The sequence below is a fragment of the Vigna radiata genome, chromosome 1 (genome assembly GCF_000741045.1).
Source record: "Vigna radiata var. radiata cultivar VC1973A chromosome 1, Vradiata_ver6, whole genome shotgun sequence".
NCBI classification, from domain to species: domain Eukaryota; kingdom Viridiplantae; phylum Streptophyta; class Magnoliopsida; order Fabales; family Fabaceae; genus Vigna; species Vigna radiata.
The window spans coordinates 8668726-8689690 of NC_028351.1; the positions used below are offsets into that span (position 1 = coordinate 8668726).

The 20965-nt window shown below is 31.8% G+C and overlaps 2 protein-coding genes across 7 annotated transcripts; one reads left to right on the plus strand and one right to left on the minus strand.

The window, feature by feature from the left end:
* Window positions 1–171: 171 nt before the first annotated feature.
* On the minus strand, window positions 172–8258 carry LOC106770507. 6 transcript variants are annotated; one of them, XR_002668813.1, is made up of 10 exons: window positions 8089–8258; window positions 7547–7806; window positions 6158–7367; window positions 4114–5464; window positions 2955–3234; window positions 2412–2519; window positions 2038–2316; window positions 1481–1624; window positions 922–1166; window positions 172–469 (listed from the first exon to the last, which is right to left on the minus strand). XR_002668813.1 is itself a non-coding variant. In XM_014656317.2 (10 exons), the coding sequence occupies exons 4-10, from the start codon at window positions 7347–7349 to the stop codon at window positions 978–980; spliced, it is 3543 nt and encodes a 1180-aa protein (XP_014511803.1). In that variant the 5' UTR covers window positions 7350–7367; window positions 7547–7603; window positions 7757–7806; window positions 8089–8258; the 3' UTR covers window positions 595–977. The 6 variants fall into 6 exon arrangements, 5 of the variants coding, with proteins under 5 accessions (XP_014511803.1, XP_022639582.1, XP_022639576.1 ...); XM_014656317.2 differs by lacking the exon at window positions 172–469 and having other exon boundaries at window positions 595–1166; window positions 7547–7603; window positions 7757–7806; XM_022783861.1 differs by lacking the exon at window positions 172–469 and having other exon boundaries at window positions 595–1166; window positions 7547–7603; window positions 7731–7806.
* A 6202-nt stretch (window positions 8259–14460) lies between these two features.
* Window positions 14461–18798, plus strand: LOC106771939 (transmembrane 9 superfamily member 3-like). The gene is made up of 7 exons (XM_014658007.2): window positions 14461–14872; window positions 14967–15007; window positions 15528–16110; window positions 16615–16752; window positions 16873–17029; window positions 17136–17620; window positions 18207–18798. The coding sequence occupies exons 1-7, from the start codon at window positions 14712–14714 to the stop codon at window positions 18424–18426; spliced, it is 1785 nt and encodes a 594-aa protein (XP_014513493.1). The 5' UTR covers window positions 14461–14711; the 3' UTR covers window positions 18427–18798.
* Window positions 18799–20965: the final 2167 nt, after the last annotated feature.

The following is a 20965-nucleotide window of genomic DNA, read 5'->3' on the forward strand; positions in this document are numbered from 1 at the left end:
AAATTAGTCCTTTAACTATTAATGTTAGACAGTTTCATCTTAGACAAATATGAAGTAATATGAGTTATTCTACCAAATTAAATATTTTTAAAATAAATAGAATTGAAATTGTGTTTCTTTCAATGTTTTTGTATATTATGAACAAGGGTTACTTTTCAAGAGAAAAAAACATTGAAAGTAACATTATATAGCAAAGTGAATATTTACAAAGAAAATAACGTTAAAGAAGAAGACGTAGGTGGGTGAAAGAATGATGGAAGATAATCACAAGAAACAAAAACAGAGGAACAGCAACTTCACAAGTTGAACAGCAACATTCATTCCTGCAGATGCCATTCACAGATCACACTTTGTTGAACTCATTTGCTACCACTAAACCAAATGAAGCTCCACAACACCATGTTTGGTTGCTTCCAACACAAGAAGGTAAAGGAAAGCCACCAGCTTTTCTTTAAACTGGTGCTTCGAACTGTGGAATCAAACCCCATGAAAAAACTAATAAGTGCTATGTCAAAAACTGCGTGTTTGGAAACTCACGAGAAGAAGCTATAACCAACTAGCTTCTGATCAACGTTAAAAATGACATCCGCAACGTGAAACCAAATATGCTAAAAATACTACTAATGACTAAATGAATTGTCCCACGTCATGTACAATCAATATTTCAAGCATTCCCTTTTCAACAAGACCAAACAAGGAAAAGAAATCAACAGCATAATAACATTACATCTTACATGCTAAATTACATCATTGATGGGAAAGACAAGTATTGCCCACAAAATCAAACACCTTTCAATGCATCATCATCAATCATGCAGGAATGTGAGAGTGCACAACTCTTTCCATATCATCTCTAAAATAGATAATGAAAAGCGGCAAGCATGTATGGTGGTGTCTTTCCCTTTCGGCAACTTAACTTACCCGGCTTAGGGTAATTGGAGATTATCACCGAGAAGACAGTAAAACCTGCAAATTCTTTAAGATGATATTGGTTCATAAGGGTATGATAACCATGGGTGCTTCAGGGCCTCGGACGCAGAAGGTCGCTTCTTTGGGTTAACCTCGAGCAGATGAGCAACAAAGTCGATGAAGCCTTGGTCTCCCATTGGTAATCTATGCCTCAATGATGTCTTTTTTGGAATCAGGTATTCTAACCTGTTGCTTTCCTGTGTATCATTAACAAATAGTACTGTCAAGTTATTTGAAGAAGGTGGAAAGCAAAAAGGGTAATGGCAGTAATTGAATTTAGCATAGCAAGAGCATAAATAGTATGGTAGAAGTACTATAGTAGGTGAGATCACCAAGGTGTGGATCACACGATATCATTTGGTTTAGTTAAAAGCCAAAGTTTGAGATGATAGAAATACTTTGTTAAAAACATAGGAATCTCTAGTTTTAAAGACAAGCAAGCATCAAGACTTCAGATTGCATACCACAAGTCTGTTTCAAATACTAAGAAAATTAGAAATAAAATTCTCACCTGATTCCGTTCATAAAGCATGTGATTTTTTGTGAAGTATTTATATGTATCCCGTCCTTTGGCAAGTAAACTTTGATCAACTGGGCCAATGATCCCGATCACCCGAGCAAGTAATGTAGCAGGGGAATCATTTTGGAAGAGGACCTATATCACACACGGTTGAGTGAGAAAAGAGAGCAGTATGCATGTATTTTTATTTAACAAAGAAGAAAATGCACTTCACAGAAGAGATTTTATATCAGGTTTCAAAGATCCCATCATTAGGGAGATTTAGACGTATAGTTATTTGCTTTGAGCACAGGTTTGGAATATAATGTTTTGGGGAAAATAACCACTTTTTTTTTTCAGAAGCTAATAAATCAATTATTACTCCAAAAGCTGAACCAACCACCATAATGTGGTTGATTGCAGGGCAAACTCAACTTCGACAAAATATAGTACAAAATATTTTACACCTTTTTTATGTGCTTCTCACAGGTCATTTGGAACACTTTAAGTATGAAAAACTTCATAGCATTTTGAAATGAGTAACATTATCCATATAATATTGATCTTACGTTGCCAGTACAAAGTTCTGCCAAGATGCATCCAAGTGACCAGATATCAATCTTCTTGTCATATGGAAGACCCAGAATAACCTCAGGAGCACGATAAGACCTGGACTGAACATACGAGCAAAGATGATCTGTCTCAAAACAACTACTTCCGAGATCAATAACCTTCACTTCACATCTGCTATAGCTTTTAACCAAAATATTCTCTGGCTTCAAGTCACAATGTATTAGTCCAAGACTATGCAAAAACTGAAGTGCCTCCAAACACTGAATGGTGATTGACTGCACAGATAAGTTGAAATGTGTTTATGATGAGACCATTATATTAGCAGAAAGGATGAAAATATAGATCATATTACAAATAGCACTCCACAAACCTGCAACCTTGGCATCGTGAAATAAACTTCCCCCCCTGATTCTCGATTAAATTTGTGAAACTCATATAGGTTGGCTTTGAGCAACTCACATACTATTAACAAATGTTCCTGCATTCCAAGGGATAGTAAAGTCAGACGATGACAGATACTTCTCGATATCACTTTGACTATAGATTAAAAAGCTAGGCCCTCATAATGATTTAAATTTTTAAAATTTCAAGACAGAGCAGATAGTTATACTAAAATATCATATCCTGGAAATCAATGCAACTTGGCAGAGCTACAAACATTAAGTTCAGTGGCTTTAGTTAAAAATGACAAATCAATAAATGTGTTATTGCTACATAGTGCTCAAAAATATGCAGAAAGCGACAAATAAATACCATTAGCATCCACTATAAACTACACCTATTCATGGGTGATGTAGACTCTTGAAAGTAGTAGAAAGTACCAGAAATATGCAGACATGCATAAATCAACTATTGATTGAAAGAAAAATTTGATGATAATAAGTAAAAGAATAGCATATCCAAAACCACTTACTCTATAATAGAAATAATCATACAATCTTAGAAGGTGGAACTTGTCTGAAGGATCATGCTTATTGACATACTTAAGAAGCTTGATCTCATCAAGGCTTTGGTCAAAGAAGTCTTTGTTGTTTTTTATAATCTTAACACAAACATCCATGCCTGTGTGCAGGTCATGAGCTTGTATAGCTTTGCTAAATGCAGCAGATCCAAGATACTCGGTGACATGATAGCGCCCAGCTATTACGGAATTCAAAACAACATGGAAATTCTTGTCCTCCTCAAAGCCAGTTCTGAGCAAATATAATTGGGTTCAGATAGCATGTAAAAAAGGGCCAAATTAACATGGAACGATGATAAGAAGAATGCTGACTTTGAAACATAATAATAGTATCCAAAATGACAATGTCATTGTGGCCTCCTAACATAGCACAAAAATTAACACTTATAAAGCTCTGTATACGTCAGCACATAACTTTCCATGGGAAGGGGGAAAGAACTTACCATCTAAACAAAATGTTTGATAGAATTGTCAAGACAAAGGCATGTATGTTATATTGTATGCATAAAAGGATTAAAACAACTTCAGGTATTTGCAACAATTATCAACAAGTCTAGAGCATGCAATTAAACGATCAAGCATAGCCAACTAACAAGACAGCCGTATTATACACAGACATTTTGACTGAGTTAATTTCATGAGTATTCATGAAGGAACAAAGAGATGTACAATAGAATGACAAATAATGCATGTTTTTCACACAAATCATAAAATATACCCTGTTCCAAATTTTAACAAAGTGGTGGAGATTTCAAAAAGGGAAATAGTAGATTTGTTGTCGTGGAAATGTTTATTTTCCATTGTTAACAGAACAAATGTTCACAAAATGTTGTTTGCATTTACTATTACTAATGTCCATGTGTCTAAAGTTTCACAAAGATGTCTGTAATGTGACACAAAAATCAATTAATATAATAGGAATTCACCAGTGATGAGAGATAGAATGAATAGTTGTCAAGTTAAAAATAAAATGGAACGATTCACAAAGCTAATACCATATTTCAATAATTTTAAACTTATATAATGTCTATCATAAAAGAATCTATAGTGCAAATTTCCTCAACTACTTTGAGTTACCAAAAATAATAAGAATGATATATTTAACACATGCCTGTTTTTCCTGTGCACGATCTTTAGATTGAAGGTTTCAAATTCTTCCTCTTGAGCCTTTATTTGCCTTACCTGCTCTTGCACAGCAGCTGCCTCTTCATCCTCTAGTGATGCACCTATATCGTCTTCCCTTACAACACTTACCTTTTCATCCTTTTCTAGCTTGACATGCTCTCCATCAGTATACCCATAATTTGAGACTGTAGTTGGAGAAGAGTTTCTGGATCTTACCACGATAGCATTATTATCATCCCTAGAACTTTTAACAGGCGAAGAATCACTGCTCTTCCGCCTCCAAGATGAAAGCATGTCATCAGAGCCTGCAAAGGCATTAAGACAGTCATCGGTTTCATCTACATTACCATTATTTGTCCATAGGGACTTACTGGAGCCAGCCTGAATCATCTGGTCATCTCTAAGAGATTGGGGAAATGAAAAGTTCCCATCAGCATGAGTTTTTATCTGTGAGCATGCATCTTTATCATTGTCTATGACATATTTATTTGATTCATTCTTGTCGGTTTTCTTGTTATTTTTAACTGATTTGTTACTAGAACTCTTGTCCAAATCCTGATGAGTGTGTTTGGTGCCACTGTGCATAGTATCATGATCACGAAAATATTCTAAATCCCCCTCACTACTACCACCAATCAAACTTCCATGCACTTCACTACCAATATCAGCAGCATCACTGTTGATCCCCACTCCAATTGATCTAACTGAACCATGCTGATCATCTTCCATGTCCTCAATCCGTGGCCTCGCACCATGATTCAGAACCCGCCCATCTCCCAGCATGATGAGATCATTTTGGTGAGTGACAAAGCCCTGCCTGACAGGTTCTATATGCATCAGATTCAGTTCTTCAACGTCCACCAGTTGTGTATCATATTGAGTCATTACATCGTTGCCATTGGTTCTTCCATACATTTCAGTAATAGTTAGACCAATAGGATCATCTGAAGTGACCGGCTCGACATTTTTTGGTAGAATATATTGCTCACCAGAGAAATAAGAATCCTCCTCAGCAAAAGATTGATCATCCTCTTCATCTTTGGATGGACCTCTTTCCTGAGGATCTGGAACACTTCCATGCCCCGTCCCCTTTTCATTATCACTGGGGTAATCAATTTCATGCGCCAAAAACCAGGCCTCATCTTCAATGGGTTGTCTCATGTACCCAACATCTTCATCATCATCATATTCGTCAGAGTCCCAATATTCATTTGGATAATCAACAGATTCACTCAACCCATCCCCAATTGTTGCAAAACCTGATACAAGATCAGATGTATCCTCAGAAATCCCTTGACTTACAGACAGCCAGCTACCCCCTATAGACTTCCTCACACCTGCAAAATATATGAAAAAGTCAAATATTTGAATATGCACAAATTGTTGTTGTTAATTCTGGCAAAACAGCCCAAGTAAAAGCATTAATGTCATTGCCATTTAACACAGGGAAAATCTTCCTATCTGAAACAGATAAAGGACAGAGAAAAAGTTTCAGATGATAAAATACGATAATATCGAATGTTTAAATTACTTTGTTCAAATCAATACATTTTGTAACAAGAACAAATGAAATCATGGACATTAAGACAACTAATTATTTTCACAAACTAAATATCATTGAAATAGGAGTTCAAATCACATGAACATTCAAGAGAAATTAAATTTACAGAAAAGATCCATAGCATGAATTGGAAGAATCATCCATTGAATTAAGTCAAGTCAACACAATGATCATAGCCACACCAAACATAAACTTTACCCTCTTTAACAGCAGGCAAAATGGTAAGGAATAGTCCAAAACCTGATGTTTCAACACTTGTCAAACATACAAACTTAATACCATAAAGAAGTCAAATAGGAACACTCTTAAAGGAGCATATACAAGCCAAAAAAGAGGAAAATTATCACTGAACATGCAAAACTATCAGCATGATAAACAGACAAATGAAACAGAAAATTTGACTCAGAGTAAACAACTAATTAAAATGCCAAGAAAATTCATAAGTTAACAATTAAAGTAAAATGCTAACCAGTAGTTTTAATGTCCTGTCCAATAGGGACATCCAAATATGACCCTATAAGAAAGGAGTTGTCGGCACCTGTGAGTTTCACAGCCAGTCCGTCAGACTCAAACTTATCTCCCCAGTTAAAAGTCAAGGGCTTATCTTCTGACTTGATTTTTACAGGAGGAAGCCTAGGAAACTCTTCTTTTGGATTCTCCAGTTCAAGAGGAAAATTTAAGCTGCCAGAACTGCCTTGCAACTTTCCTAAGTAAAGAGCTCTTCCTACTTCATCCACTTGCTCTTTTATTGATGTCATAACATCACCGTTTTCTGCCCTTCTCTTCTCCTCTTGTCTGTCAGAATAAGTTGAACCGTTGTAGCTTGTAGACATATCCCCTTTTGAGAAAGGGAAAACAGTCTTCACGGAACAATCTTTCCATAGATCTGTAGATGAGTTCATATTCTCATCAGTTCTTGACAAGTGATTATCTGTCAAGCTCTCTTTAAGAGATGAAGCATTAAATTTGAGCTGCAGATCAAGTTCCTTAGGTTCTTTGTTATGCATAAGGTCATACTTTGGTTCCGTAGAGGCTTTACCACTACTTCCAAGCCACAAGGTTGTTTTTTCTGCAGGTACATTATTTACCTCCCCCTCCCCAGATTTCACATTACTGTTGGTTGCAGCAGGAACTTCGCCAGTTTGATACTTTGATTGCTGAGATACCGGGGCCTTCAAAGCATTACTAAGCCTACTTCCACTATCGTTTTGGTAAGGTTCAACAAGACCATTGCTGGGATTAAACTTCCATGAGTACAAATCAAGAACACTATCCTCCGAACTCTTGGAGAAGGTAAAGTTTTTTTCACTCGTTCCAACCACTTCACCAGACTTATTCCTTTCCCCTGTGGGAGCAACAGTTTTCCACTTGCTTTCTTCTGCAGCATTTCTACCAGTCCCACATTCTATTTCCTTCACAATCAGTTCTTTAGAAACTTCAACACCGTCACGAGAATCCAACCCATGATTTTCTATAACAGGCTTCCCCTTATCATTGTGCAACCCGCCACGCAAGTCCTTTTCTTCCAATGTAAGCTTTTGCAAGAAACCATTCACATCAGAACAGTTACTGAGCTCACTTCGCAAAGCCGCCTCAGCTCGCGTGAACCTATTCCTCCTCAGAAAATCCAAAATCACTTCAACTGAATTTGTGTCTGCCATTATCAAGCCCCTGCCAACCTAAACTCAACCCCCCAAACAAAAACACACAAGAAGCTTCAGAAAAACCAAAACACAAACAGAGCTTTCATTCAAAATAAAGACTTCGAAAAAACAAAAGGCAATACATATTTCCACTGCAACCAACAAAAGAAGAAAAAAAAAAAGTGAACATGTTGAAGAGAAATCGAAAAGCTTACCTCGTATCAGGCATAACAAAGTGGTGGCATTATGCCACCTTTGTGTTTGTATTATACCTGAATAAAATAGAAAACCGAAACAAAACCAGAAGCATAAGTGTTTGTTTCCTCCGGAACAAAAAATCTTGAGCAACCAAAGCCAATAAATTTGTCAACTTTTTTTCTTCCTTGAAAACAACGAAACCTAGGAGAGATGTTCCCAGAAAATACCGCAAACACCAAAGCTTATCGAGATTTTCCCAATCACCGATCCAAAGCCACTGCAGAAAACCCCAAAGAGCCAGAACCAATCAACGAAAAGGGCGGCACTAATTTTCAGCAAACAGAAGATAAAAAACAAAAAAGAAAGGTTTTTGCAAAGTGGGGATTTTTCAGAGGAAACCCCAATTGCCAATTGCCATCGAGATCTGGCATTTACGCCCCGGAACAAATTTCCAGGCTCTGCTGGAACGAAAGGGGGAAATGGGGTCCCATTAAAACGGCAAATGAATGAGAATTTAAAAAATAAAATAAAATAAAAATAAAAGCACAGAAAAAAACACCTGGGAACAGAGGGTGTGTATTGTTTGTTGTTTTGCTTGTAAAGGGTTTAGAGGGTACGCTGCGTTCTCTTGTCCCTTCCTTCTCTGCTACCTCTGCTGATGAATTGAGGTGGTGAATGGTGATGGTGGTGGACCAAAGCTATAGGTGTTTCTGTTCTGTTGCTTCTTAATATTTTATATCTTTTTTTTTCATCATTTCAATTCAGTTTAACTTTTATGAGGTTAATTTAACTTGTTAATCCAAATCTTGCATGCAAAAGGCATATTTGAATTTGTGTTTGTGCAGCCTGTACACCTGTCCCACTTCTCTACTCATTTGTATACTTTTTTATTTTCTTAACAATTTTATTTACTTTCTTCTCCTAATTATCTTTTTCAAGATTTACTTCTTATTTTAAAAATTGCAAATTTTAATTTCTTATGTGAATTTTTTAACACTTTTGTAATGCAATAAGGTTTTTTTTTTACTTTTTTTTAATGGGTGATAAAAAAACTCAATAATGATCAATCAATAAACAGAAATCTTATTAAAATAGATTATAATTTATTATTTTTATAATATGTTAAGAAGAATGTTTAACTTAATTCAATTTTATAAAATAGACTTTTGAAACCATACATATACATATATATATATATATATATATATATATATATATATATAAAAATTTTATTTTTAATTGTTATAAGATTTCAAATTGTTTTAACCTAATATTTTAAATCTTATAGATATTGTTTGCAAAATATAGATGGTAAATTATATGGGTGAAAAAGTGAAAAACAATTATTTGTATATTTAATATTTAAATTGAAAATTTTTATTAAATTGGAAAGAAGTAGATTTCTAAGAATTGATACTAATTTTTCACGTCAATTAAATATAAAATCAATTTATAATTATAATATATAAATAAATATAAATTTTTAATAAATTAAATTTATCATATTGAATTAGATTTAAAGTTTTTTTAACTTTACATGTTTAAATGTGTGTTGATTAATAAGTGATTTTTGCTGTAAATTTGGTAATCCCCATGGTTTTAATTTGAATCAAGTTATTTATTGACATTGTGGATACCTAAAAACATGATAAGTATTAGGAAAAATCTTTCTAAATGATGTTTTTTTTAGCTTCAACTTTCGGATTTGATCAAAGTAATATAATATTTAAATTCATATTGTTTTCTACTTTCAGATGGAATTAATTATTTTATATAATTTTGAACTAATATTTACGGTAACACTTTGTTGAATAAAATATTTTAAAATGTGGAAAACTTAAATTTAATCTATATTATTGTTTCATTCTACATTTGGTTTTCTTTGAGCTTGGTATATTTTAGTTTTTCATTCTTGAAAAACTATACTTCTTATAGTATATGGTGACTCAAGTTTTACAATCAAATTAGTTTACAAGTATTATGTAAATAATTATTATAAAAATATATATATTCAGTAGGGAAAATACATACACATATAAGCATGTGTATCTATTTCTTTATGATGATAAAAAAAATGTGTATATATATATATAGTCTGTTATTTTGAATTTAGACAATGTTGGACATAAATTATTTCACTCTGTGAAGCAATGTTTCAACATCTAAGAGGACACTACATTACAACATTGTAGTACCAATTTTCAAAGGTATTACTACTTGTCTCTACAACGTTTATGAATTCTTCTTTTCATTTATTATATCTTGTTTGGTTTTTGTGTCCAAGATTTTGAAATCCTTTCAACATTTTAAAGAACTAGTATAAAGTATTTGGTGTATGTCTGCTTGGTGTTATCGATTGCATTTTAGTTTTATATAAAAGATAATGATAGATGGATATATTTTTACATTTATTCAACATATGATATAAAAATAATAGAAAATATTTTTTTAAATAAAACATGAAAAATAAAAATAATATTAAATAAATATAAAAATTGTATGTGTCAAAATATATTTTTTCTTTTTAAAAATAATCTTAGTATTCCTAACCTTAATGAAAGTTTATACAACTAGCCTTCAAAATAGTTTTAGTATTATAAGAAAAATTAATATGGACAAAATAATTATAAAAATACTTTTTTTATTAAATTTTTATAACGTCTTAATTACAATTATATATTAATATATGTAATTTTTTTATAAATAACAAAGCTAATGATAAGACGAACATTAGTAACAAAATGATACTAATATTTTTTATTAATAATTACAATCCAATACATTGTTAACAGAAATAATTATGTATTTAGCATAGTAAAAAAAGTAGTATTTTTAAAATTGAAATGTACATTGCTTGCTATGTGGACATTTTGTAAACATAATAAAAATGTTAGTAGCATAATTTTCAAATAGTTGTTAGAAAAAATTAATAAACTATGCTTATTGTATGGATACCGGGTCAATGAACCGAGCATGTAAACAGTTAACAACTCACTAATCGATAAATGCAATTATTGAAGTAGTTACAGGATAATCAGTTATTGAGATAAGTTCATTTTAATATTTATAAATTGATAAAAATATTAAATACTCATTTTTTATTAAATATAATTACGTAAAGTTACTGAAAGTGTCTTTAGTATACTTCCACACAACTTAAACAAAGAGAATAGGAAGTGAACAATATAATTTGAATAATAAAATATTATCATAAAGTCATCACATCTTCGAAATAACTTGAAATACTTTGAGTAATAAATTCAATCCTTATTCGAAAGATTATGTATAATAATTTGATGATAGAACACCAAAGACTTTCTTGCTATCAAGGATATTATTTTTTAATTTGTTGTTATTAAAAGGGTAACATTGGATTATTTATTATTTGTTGTGGTGGTGAAAATAATTTAAAATAGAAATGCAATCAGCATCAATTTAACGCCGGCCAAAAATGATAATGGTCCAATAGTACTGTAGAATATAGAAAGCTGAAATAGGGTTACATAATACACATAATAATAATAAGGTCCAATGGATACGACAAAATGAAAACGTTTCCTATTTTTTTGTTCTCCTATGTTATTATTTCTTACATCTGCCATACATGTGTTCAACTAGGGTTTGGTCCAGTCCCTGAGACACTGCAGTTCATGTTTCAAACTTATAATTATTATAAGCTCATATCAAGTTGCAAATATATATATTGATCATAAAAATATTATTATTTAGTCTAAAAAACATTTAACTATTTTAGTATTCTCATTTTTCAATTTTGTTAGTTCGAATAGTATTCAATTTCCATGTTTAACAAATTGAATTCAAACATTGTAAATCAATTACGTAATTAGAAGGGCATATTTAATTAAAAGTGATTACCATGATAAAAATTGTCATTTTATATTCGAAGGACAAAATTTGTTAATGTAAACTTAGATGGAAATAACCAATTTGGATTGACGACAAAAATAAATAATAAAAATTAGGCTGAAAAAAAAAATACTAATCAAATAAACTATTTTAATGGAAAGTCAAATAAAAATAAACATTACGAAAGACATAAAACAATTTAAATTTGTTTCGGGTATAAGATGTTCTTAAATCTAAATACGATATCAAGTCTTTCTCCTTAAATAGTATATATAAGAGATGTTAAAATCAACTCATAATCATTAATAATTGATACAACAGTAAATGTAAGTCATCTACTTCTTTATTTCAAACTTCATAATAAACTTTTAATTAACATTTATAATTTCAAGTAATTATATTTTATATTTAAGTTATCGACCAATTTGTTATAATTTATTATCGACCAATTTGTTTAATGATTGATTAGTTTACTAGTAAGTCTTTAGATAATCTAAATTATAATTGATTGTTGGATATATAATTTATCATGATGATACAAAATTTATTAATTACACTAAGTAAAAAATATCATTTATTTGATATAATTTAACATTTAAATTGTTTTTCATAACTAAGTTATTAATAAGAAGTATACATGGTTTTCATCTACTTTTAATTTATTTCTGATAATTAAATAACGAATTCTTACACAGTATCCCTTATTTAATTATTCTATTTGTGTTTTTCTACATAAATAAGTATATGGCTAGTACAAGGAGGAAATGTACCAAAATTGTGGGCTAGATGGCCCACATCAATTTGCTGAAAAAAAAAATTAGGCTTTTTTTTTCATGAACCATTATAATTACAATATGCACTCCCATAAAGTTTAAAATAACAATTCTGCCCTGCATGCTATATTTCAATGGTGACTTCCAGATTACTTTCAAAAACATTTCAGAACAAAAATTCTAAAATAAGATTTGTGGAAATGGATTTTGGAACAAACTTTCAAAAACATACGAAATAAACATCGAGAGCAAGTTTTTTGTTTTTTAAAACAAACTCTTCAGAACACATTACATGATTTCTTAAATAACTTTTCTACAATAGGTTTTCCAAAACAACGTATAAAATGTTTTCTAAAACAAGATTTTTATAATAATCAAAATGCACATAAATTATTTATTTTTTTTCTAGTGTCTATAACATGTTACTTTAATTTTTCTTGTCACACGTGTGATGTTGTCCCAAAGTCAATGTTACAGGCTTTCAGAGATTCTCACGAGAATGAACAATGCGATTGATTTATTTGTAAACTGCCAAATGTTGAAATCTCCAATAATGAATTTTGACCAATTTGTTCGATTGATGATTTTGATATTAAATTTTAATAAACAGGAATTACTAAAATTTAAGAACTGATATAATTATTCCAATACACTTAAAGCTATTTGTTTTTAAGCTATTAATATGATTTTCAATTCATGGAAGTGTATTTTATTAATAAAAAACTTTTGATTTCAATTACAAAATCTGAATTTGAGTAGTTACGACAAGTTTGTATAAAAATCTTTTATAGATTATTATAGCTGTGAAAAATAACAACATTTAAGAGTGATTTAACGTAACATTAATACAAAAAAACATGATCATAAATGTGTCATCTAGAGTTCGAGAAAGCAAAATGAAAATTAACATTAAAACGAAAATGAAAAGCAACGAGACAAAATACACAATTTTTTTGGAACTTTATAGTAATGAATACAATAAAGTTAATAATTGGATATTCCCTTTTTATATATTATCTGGGAGAAATGAAAAATATAATAATTTTTTTATTGTGATAAAATTATATGGTTTATTGTTTTATTTTTTATTTTTCTCTTCAACTGACACGATTAATACTTATACAAAACATTACATGGGTTAAAAATATAATAGAAAAATACGTTATTACAATTTTAAAAGACAAATAAAAGAATACAATTTCTTTCCAAAATTGAAACCGATGAAAAAAATTGATGGAAGTAAAATATTTCTTCTACTTATAATAAACTTAAATTATCCAACAACTTGATGTTCTTCAAATATTTTTTTTCTTTTTCATTTTGATTCAGTTACTTTTCTCAGGATTTTTTTAATAACTACCTATATTTGCTAATGTATTCATGACATATTATCACGTTAAACGACTTCATATATATATGTTTGTGTTATTTCCAAAAAGAAACTTGTTTCCTTGCATTGCAAAGGTATACCAAAGATATCATAAAACACAATTTCGTAATCCGACACAGAAAGAAGTCTTCTACCAAACGTTCTCTTAATTTTTCTAAACGCACCATAACATATTTGTTTACCGTTTCTAACAAATTTCCTTTTACGTCAAGAAAATAACTAAAAACTAAAAGGATAATGATATATAGGCAATATGTTTTGACAATATTTGAACATTGATTGTGGAGTGATTTTTGATTAATCATACATTAACACATAATCAATGTTCAATTGTTGTAAAAAAAAATTTGTCTAAATATCATTCTCCAAACAGATTCTCCCGCAATTTCCCCCGCAATTTCCTTACAAATTTTCTTGCAATAATTAAAAATTTAAAAGTAAAAAACAAAATAGTGTACATGCATTCCATCTCTTTCTCACTCATCTTATTATATGTTTTTTTTTTCAGCCGCATAAGCACTTATCCACACGCGGCTTCGGCAAAACGTGGATCCAAAATCAGATCTGGTTTGGTTCCAAATCACGTTTATGGTCGTGCCCCCAAGAAGTTGACCACGAATCCCACTCCATCACTCTCTTTCCCATTTCTATACCTAAACTTTCGCGGTAAAATTCAATGATAATAGTAATAATAATAATAAAATAATATAACTACGTTAAATAAATAATATTTTTTTCTATTAATAATTAAAATCAATTGATTAAAAGAGAAGTTTATAATTTAGTGTTATTTATTAATTAAAATGTAACAACTAAAAGTACTGGAAACGTAGTGCCACCGAATTTGAGTGAGTGGGAAGCGAGTCAAAATAGATCAGAAAAAGAAAGAGTGTACCAAACTGAGAAGAGAAACAATGGGTGGTTAAAGCAGCATTTGATCGAAAAATGAAAGAAGGGAAATAAAGAAAAAAGAAATAGAAGAAGGAATTGTGTGCGTGAGGTAAAACATCAAACGTTACAGTGTGGCGGTGAGTCTACGTCACTTCATACTCATTCGTTTTCCGTTTATTAGGACTCAAACGCACCTCTTCTCCTTCGTCTCTTCTCTTCTTCGTCGGTGGGGTTGGGTTTCGAGATCCAAACCTCTTCCCAATGAAGAACCTCTTCTCTTCCTCTTCCTCCTTCTACTGCCTCCTCCTCACCGTCTTCGCCGCGTTCTCCGCCGTCAGATCTGACTCCTCAGATCACCGCTACAAACAAGGCGACATCGTCCCTCTCTACGCTAACAAAGTTGGCCCCTTCCACAACCCTAGGTACCTAGATCTCAAACCGTTTCATTGCATTTCCTCTCTTTTTTTTTTCTCTTCTCTTTTAATTGTTTATTGTTTTCGTTTTTCTTTTTCTCAGCGAAACCTACCGTTATTTCGACCTTCCTTTCTGTCCTCCAGGTTTGTTTCTCTCTCCTTTTTTTAACGCGTCATTCTTACGGGAGACAGTTTTTGCTGCAGTCTAGATTTGAATTCTAGACGCCAGTTGACCTCGGGTTACACTGGCTCGAATTCGGGAGTGCTGGTTATAGTGACTGGAGTTTTCATTAAGCTGACTTGAATCTGAGACGTTTAGTTTTTTTTTTTTTAAAAAAAAACTTATTTGAATTTTGGTTAAGCTTATTTGAATTCGTGACATCTGGTCAAATGGCTCTAACTTGAGACCGTTGGTTTAGATGTCTCAAATCCGAGACCATTAGTTAAGCTGGCTTGAATATGATACAATGGTAACTTGCTTAAGCTGATTCAAATTCATGAAATCTGGTTAGGATGACTCAAATTTGAGGACATTGATTTAGATGACTCAATTTTGTTGGATTGGAATAATTTATGTTAGTTGATTCACCTGCTTGGTGGTGTGTGTGTGTGTATATATATATAATTTTGTTTTCATTTATTTATTAATTTATGAACTTACCAGGTGATTTGAAAGAAAAGAAGGAGGCGCTTGGGGAGGTGCTGAATGGGGACCGTTTGGTTAGCGCGCCATACGTTCTAGAATTTCAACGTGACAAGGAGTCGGTTTCTGTTTGCAATACCAAGCTTTCGAAAGAGGATGTGGCGAGGTTCAGATCCGCTGTCCGTAAGGACTACTACTTCCAGATGTACTATGACGACCTTCCGATCTGGGGGTTCATTGGGAAGGTGGACAAGGAGGGGAAGGACCCTAGTGACTATAGGTATTACCTGTATAAGCACATTCACTTTGATGTGTTCTACAACAAGGACAGGGTCATCGAGATCAATGTACGCACTGATCCCAATGCCCTCGTGGATCTCACTGAGGATGCTGAGGTGAATGCGGAGTTTCTGTATACGGTGAAGTGGAAGGAGACCAACACGCCCTTTGAGAAGAGGATGGATAAGTACTCACAGTCGTCATCGTTGCCTCATCATTTGGAAATCCACTGGTTCTCAATTATCAACTCATGTGTCACGGTGCTGCTCTTGACTGGGTTCCTTACCACCATTTTGATGAGGGTGCTCAAGAACGATTTTGTCAAGTACGTGATATTAGTTCTTTCTGTGTGTTGAGGTTTTAAATTGTAGTCACATTTTTGTCATGATATTTGTTATTGTATGAAACTCAAGACAAATTGTAGACAAATGGGACTACAATTGTGGTTGCAGTTTTTGTTGCAATTCTTGTTGCATGAAATCGCAGCTACAATTGTTGTCACAGTTTTGTCCGTCGCGATGTTGATGGAAAGTGTGGACAAATTGTTGGTTCAGTTGCATTTGTTGATATTGTGGAGAATGCAACCCAAATTGCAGTCATTTTTATTGTGACGATGCTTAATATTGTGGGAAATTGCAGATGAATTTTCCACAATTGCTACTGCAATTTCGTTGCTATCCTTGACAACGTGAATAATTGTGGCTACAATTGTAGTTATGAAGACCTAAACAACTTTTACTTGGCTAGGATCGTGGTTATGGACCTTTTTTTAAAGCCTTGTTTGTTTGGGATTATTTATGCATATTGCCTTTATTGTAATTGCGAATAGGTATGCACATGATGAGGAGACTGCAGAGGATCAGGAAGAGACTGGCTGGAAATATATCCACGGGGATGTGTTTAGGTTTCCCAAGTTTAAGTCTCTATTCGCAGCTGCGCTTGGATCTGGCACTCAGTTGTTTACCCTGTGAGTTTGCGCTGGCCTATTTTAATTTTGTCTATCAGTGAAGGTTGTTTTAGGAAAACTAAATTGTGATAATTTATTTATTATCTATTTGAACGAGTTGCAATTTTGTGTGGTTTGCAGTACTGTGTTCATATTCATATTGGCACTTGTTGGTGTGTTTTATCCGTACAATCGAGGGGCCTTATTTACTGCACTCGTTGTCATATATGCACTTACTTCCGGGATTGCTGGGTATACCGCAACTTCATTCTATTGTCAGCTGGAAGGAACAAACTGGGTATTTGCTTACGAAATTTTTTTCTCTGCTATTAGGTACCGTGTTCATAAAATTGCGTTTGTTTTCAGAGAATAATGGTTTTATTTTCTTGATTTTGTTCTGACAGGTTAGGAATCTGCTGTTGACTGGATGCCTTTTCTGTGGTCCTCTGTTTCTGACGTTCTGCTTTTTGAACACTGTTGCAATTGCTTACAAGGCTACCGCTGCCCTCCCGTTTGGGACAATTGTGGTTATAGTTCTCATATGGACACTTGTTACATCTCCTTTGCTTGTATTGGGAGGGATTGCTGGGAAGAACAGCAAGGCTGAATTTCAAGCTCCTGTTCGCACAACTAAATATCCAAGAGAGATTCCACCTCTGCCATGGTATCGTGGATCAGTTCCTCAGATGGCGATGGCGGGATTTTTGCCTTTTAGTGCTATATACATTGAACTTTACTATATATTTGCCAGTGTTTGGGGCCACAGAATTTATACCATCTACAGCATCCTGTTCATTGTCTTCATCATTCTCTTGATTGTTACTGCTTTCATTACTGTGGCATTGACATACTTCCAGCTTGCAGCTGAGGATCACGAGTGGTGGTGGAGGTATGAAATCATCGTTTATCACAATTTTCTTTCTTGTTTCTCATGGCTTGGGGTTTGTATTCTTTGTCGCTGGTTAGTGAATGAGATATTAACTGATTTGAATTAGCTGCTAGAATCCTGGATGATTTAACCTGATGTATGATGATCGATAATGTGTGAACTTGTGCAAACAATTTAATTAGGTGCTTATTAAGTAAATGCTTATCATGAAAACTTATTTTGATTAATTTCACTTTTAAGGTGAAAGAGTTTATGAAATAAGCTTAATCTATAAAGCTTAACTTTCCAAGAGAGACATATTGGTAATATTGTTTTTGACAAGTTACTTCAAACTTTTGGACTTCATTTCTGAGTTGGCTAATTCTTTATTGATGGTTTTTAAGCGTCTGACGCATGAGCGGGTATGGATAGATATTCTTCCTTTCATGGTTTTATGTGTGTTTCTTTATATATTTATGTTGATGCTACTATTGTTTATTGGAAAAAAAGGATTATGAGTAGTGCAGTTTGTTGACTATTTTATTATTTCCTCTTTTGTTTTTGGGATTTAAGTCTCTTGACCTCTGTGCTGTTATTTTCCTTGCAGATCATTCCTATGTGGTGGTTCAACTGGGTTATTTATCTATGCCTACTGTCTGTATTACTACTACGCACGCTCCGACATGTCTGGATTCATGCAGACCTCATTTTTTTTCGGATACATGGCCTGCATATGCTATGGTTTCTTCTTGATGCTGGGAACGATAGGATTCCGTGCTGCATTGCTCTTTGTCCGCCACATTTATCGATCAATCAAGTGTGAGTAGGCATTTTGTGCTCTCGAGTCCACTAGAGCTATTATCTTCATTTCATAGGGTATTCTGTAGAAAATTATAGTAATTTTGCAGTTCTTTTGTGTACTATAAGGGAAGCTGGGGTTGGGGGTGGTGGGTTTCTAGCTTCCGGAGCAACTTGTTAGATGGCAAAGGGTTCTTTTGGGGATAACGTCTGTGTACTACCTTATCTTTAACCAAACTATTGCAATACTTTTTGGTCCTTTTGAACGAACGTTCTTCAAAATTTAAGTTTTCCATAGAGGTTATGGTAAATCCATGTTGTAACACGTTTGGGACTTCTCTACATGAAAAGATGTAGAAATCTTATCAGAATTATCTGTCAGTACCAATTTTTACAGAAAATATTTCTCATTCAGTCATGAAATTCGCCAAACGTTATTCCCCTAAACAAATAATCTTTATCTGGTGAGAAGAGATACCAAAACAAAATATTGGATTAAAATTTCGAGAAAGAAATATGCTAAGAGCAAACTATGACCATTATCTTCACTCAACGATAATTGCTTTCATGAAAAGCCAAAGGAATAGCTTTATATTTTATGGAAGAGAACACTTGCACACCTTTTCGAGTTATTTGGGCGAGAAATAGCAATTTTAATTTACAAGTTTAAAATTATGGTTTGGTAAAAGGCAAAGAGTATAAACCTGAAAAGCTACACGTGCTTTGCATGGCATAATAAAAGTTGACCCTTCGTCCAAGAGAAATCATTATTGTTATGTATTTCTTTTTAGAAAATACTTTAACAAATATATATTTTTTACATTTATTTGTTAAGTGTGTCAAAATGAATATTTTTTGACAAGATATTACAACTTTTAGTTTTATCCTCAATGTTAATAAAAATTTATAAGTACTAAACAAAACCAGATATCAATAAATAGACTGTGTGGAAAATATTTTTTTATGAAAATTAAATTGCACCCTTGTAAAAGACAGAGAAGTAAATACAATGTTTTTTATCTTTTAGAAAATAAATATAAATATTTGATCACTTAAAAGTTTAAGAATTGGGGCAATCCTAACTCCTCATTCTTTAATTTTATTATTAGTTACTGCTGATAAAAAATAATATATGTTTGGTTTAACAATAAATAAGGATAAAACAAAAATATTAGTTATTTTATTTTACAAATGCACTAAGACAAATGATTTTTTTTTTTCTTTCTGCAGTGGTACTGTTGCACTTTAAAATTGTCCAAGTAGCACACTGTCCCATTTATTAGGTTAGCATGGTTTTGGACAAAAGTGAGAATTCGGTCCAAGAATCTGAATTCTGAATTTTGAATTGGTTAATAGTTGGAATCTGGTTTTCAGGGAACCGTGTTGGGTTTTGTATATTTATTTTTTTGAAATTAAAAGAAATTTTGGAGTAAAAAATTTAAAAAAGGATATGTTTATAAGATGAAATAGTATTTATATTTATTGTTGGATTTTTTAAATGTACTTTTATTTAGGTAAAGTAATTGATTTGTTGATTTAAAAAATGAACTTGATTTATAAGTTAAATGTGCATTTTAAAAATTATTTTTTCATTCAAATAAATTGAGGTAAAAAAAAAATACAAAGTAAGAATTGATTTAGTTGTAATTTTTCTTGTGAGAAAAGTTAGTAAAATATATTCAAAAACTCGTGGGTAAAAAATTACAATCTTTGTTACTTTATAATTTAGTTTTTTTTTTCTTTGTAAAAATTTTAGTTTTTAACAATGAAGTTAAACAGAAAAATGTATATTTTAAAAAGGTTAAATTATTTATTGAAATAAATAAACTTAATAATATTTAGAAAAGTAATTTTTTTTATTTCTACTTTTGTTTTTAAGAAATGTTAGTAAACATTATTAATAGATGTGTAAATAAAAAAATAAAGTATTGTTTTTTTTTCATAAATTAATTGTTAAAATTAAGGAATGTTTAATTATTAGAAAATAACATGTTATGAACATTTGAATATTAATTATTTGTATAATTTTTTTTATAAAGTTAAGTATGCAAAGCTAATTAAATTATTAAAAAAGTATAAGTGAATACAAGTTTTATTTATTGAATAAAAGAAACTACACAAGTTGAAAATAAATAATTACGGGGTTGGATCCTTTATGCTGTGTTCGGATGGTGAGATTTGTGGGAGATGATTTGAATAGATTTAAGAGTAATTTTTTGTTGTTTTTTTGAGTGGATTTGTAGGTAATTGAGAGTGGATTTAGAAGTAAAGTTTGTGAGAATTAGTGTAGGATTTGATTGATGTGACAGTTAAAAAAATTTGTTTAATTGTTAGAAAATGAAGATTACCAAAATGTCCCTATATATTAAAGTAATATAAAATGATATTTGTTAATGTTATATTTAATTGTAAAAATGTTTATTAAGAATAAAAAATTTAGAATAATTATTAAAAATAAATTTAAAAATTTAATTAAATTATAATTTAGTCAAATGATATTTATGATTAATATATTTTTTGTAAAAATTATTTGAAATAGTGAAATTAAAAACAAATTAATATACAATA

Bases quoted from the DNA above. Each gene is read 5' to 3' on its own strand.
- LOC106770507 (XM_022783862.1), bottom strand. From the start codon at position 7,349: ATGGCAGACACAAATTCAGTTGAAGTGATTTTGGATTTTCTGAGGAGG. The intron at 2,520-2,954 runs GTAAGTGGTTTT...CTTGGAATGCAG, and splicing joins ATGATTATTTCTATTATAGA to GAACATTTGTTAATAGTATG. The intron at 1,167-1,480 runs GTGAGAATTTTA...AATGATACACAG, and splicing joins TGCTTTATGAACGGAATCAG to GAAAGCAACAGGTTAGAATA.
- LOC106771939 (XM_014658007.2), top strand. From the start codon at position 14,712: ATGAAGAACCTCTTCTCTTCCTCTTCCTCCTTCTACTGCCTCCTCCTC. The intron at 16,111-16,614 runs GTACGTGATATT...AATTGCGAATAG, and splicing joins CTCAAGAACGATTTTGTCAA to GTATGCACATGATGAGGAGA. The intron at 17,030-17,135 runs GTATTTGCTTAC...TTGTTCTGACAG, and splicing joins AGCTGGAAGGAACAAACTGG to GTTAGGAATCTGCTGTTGAC.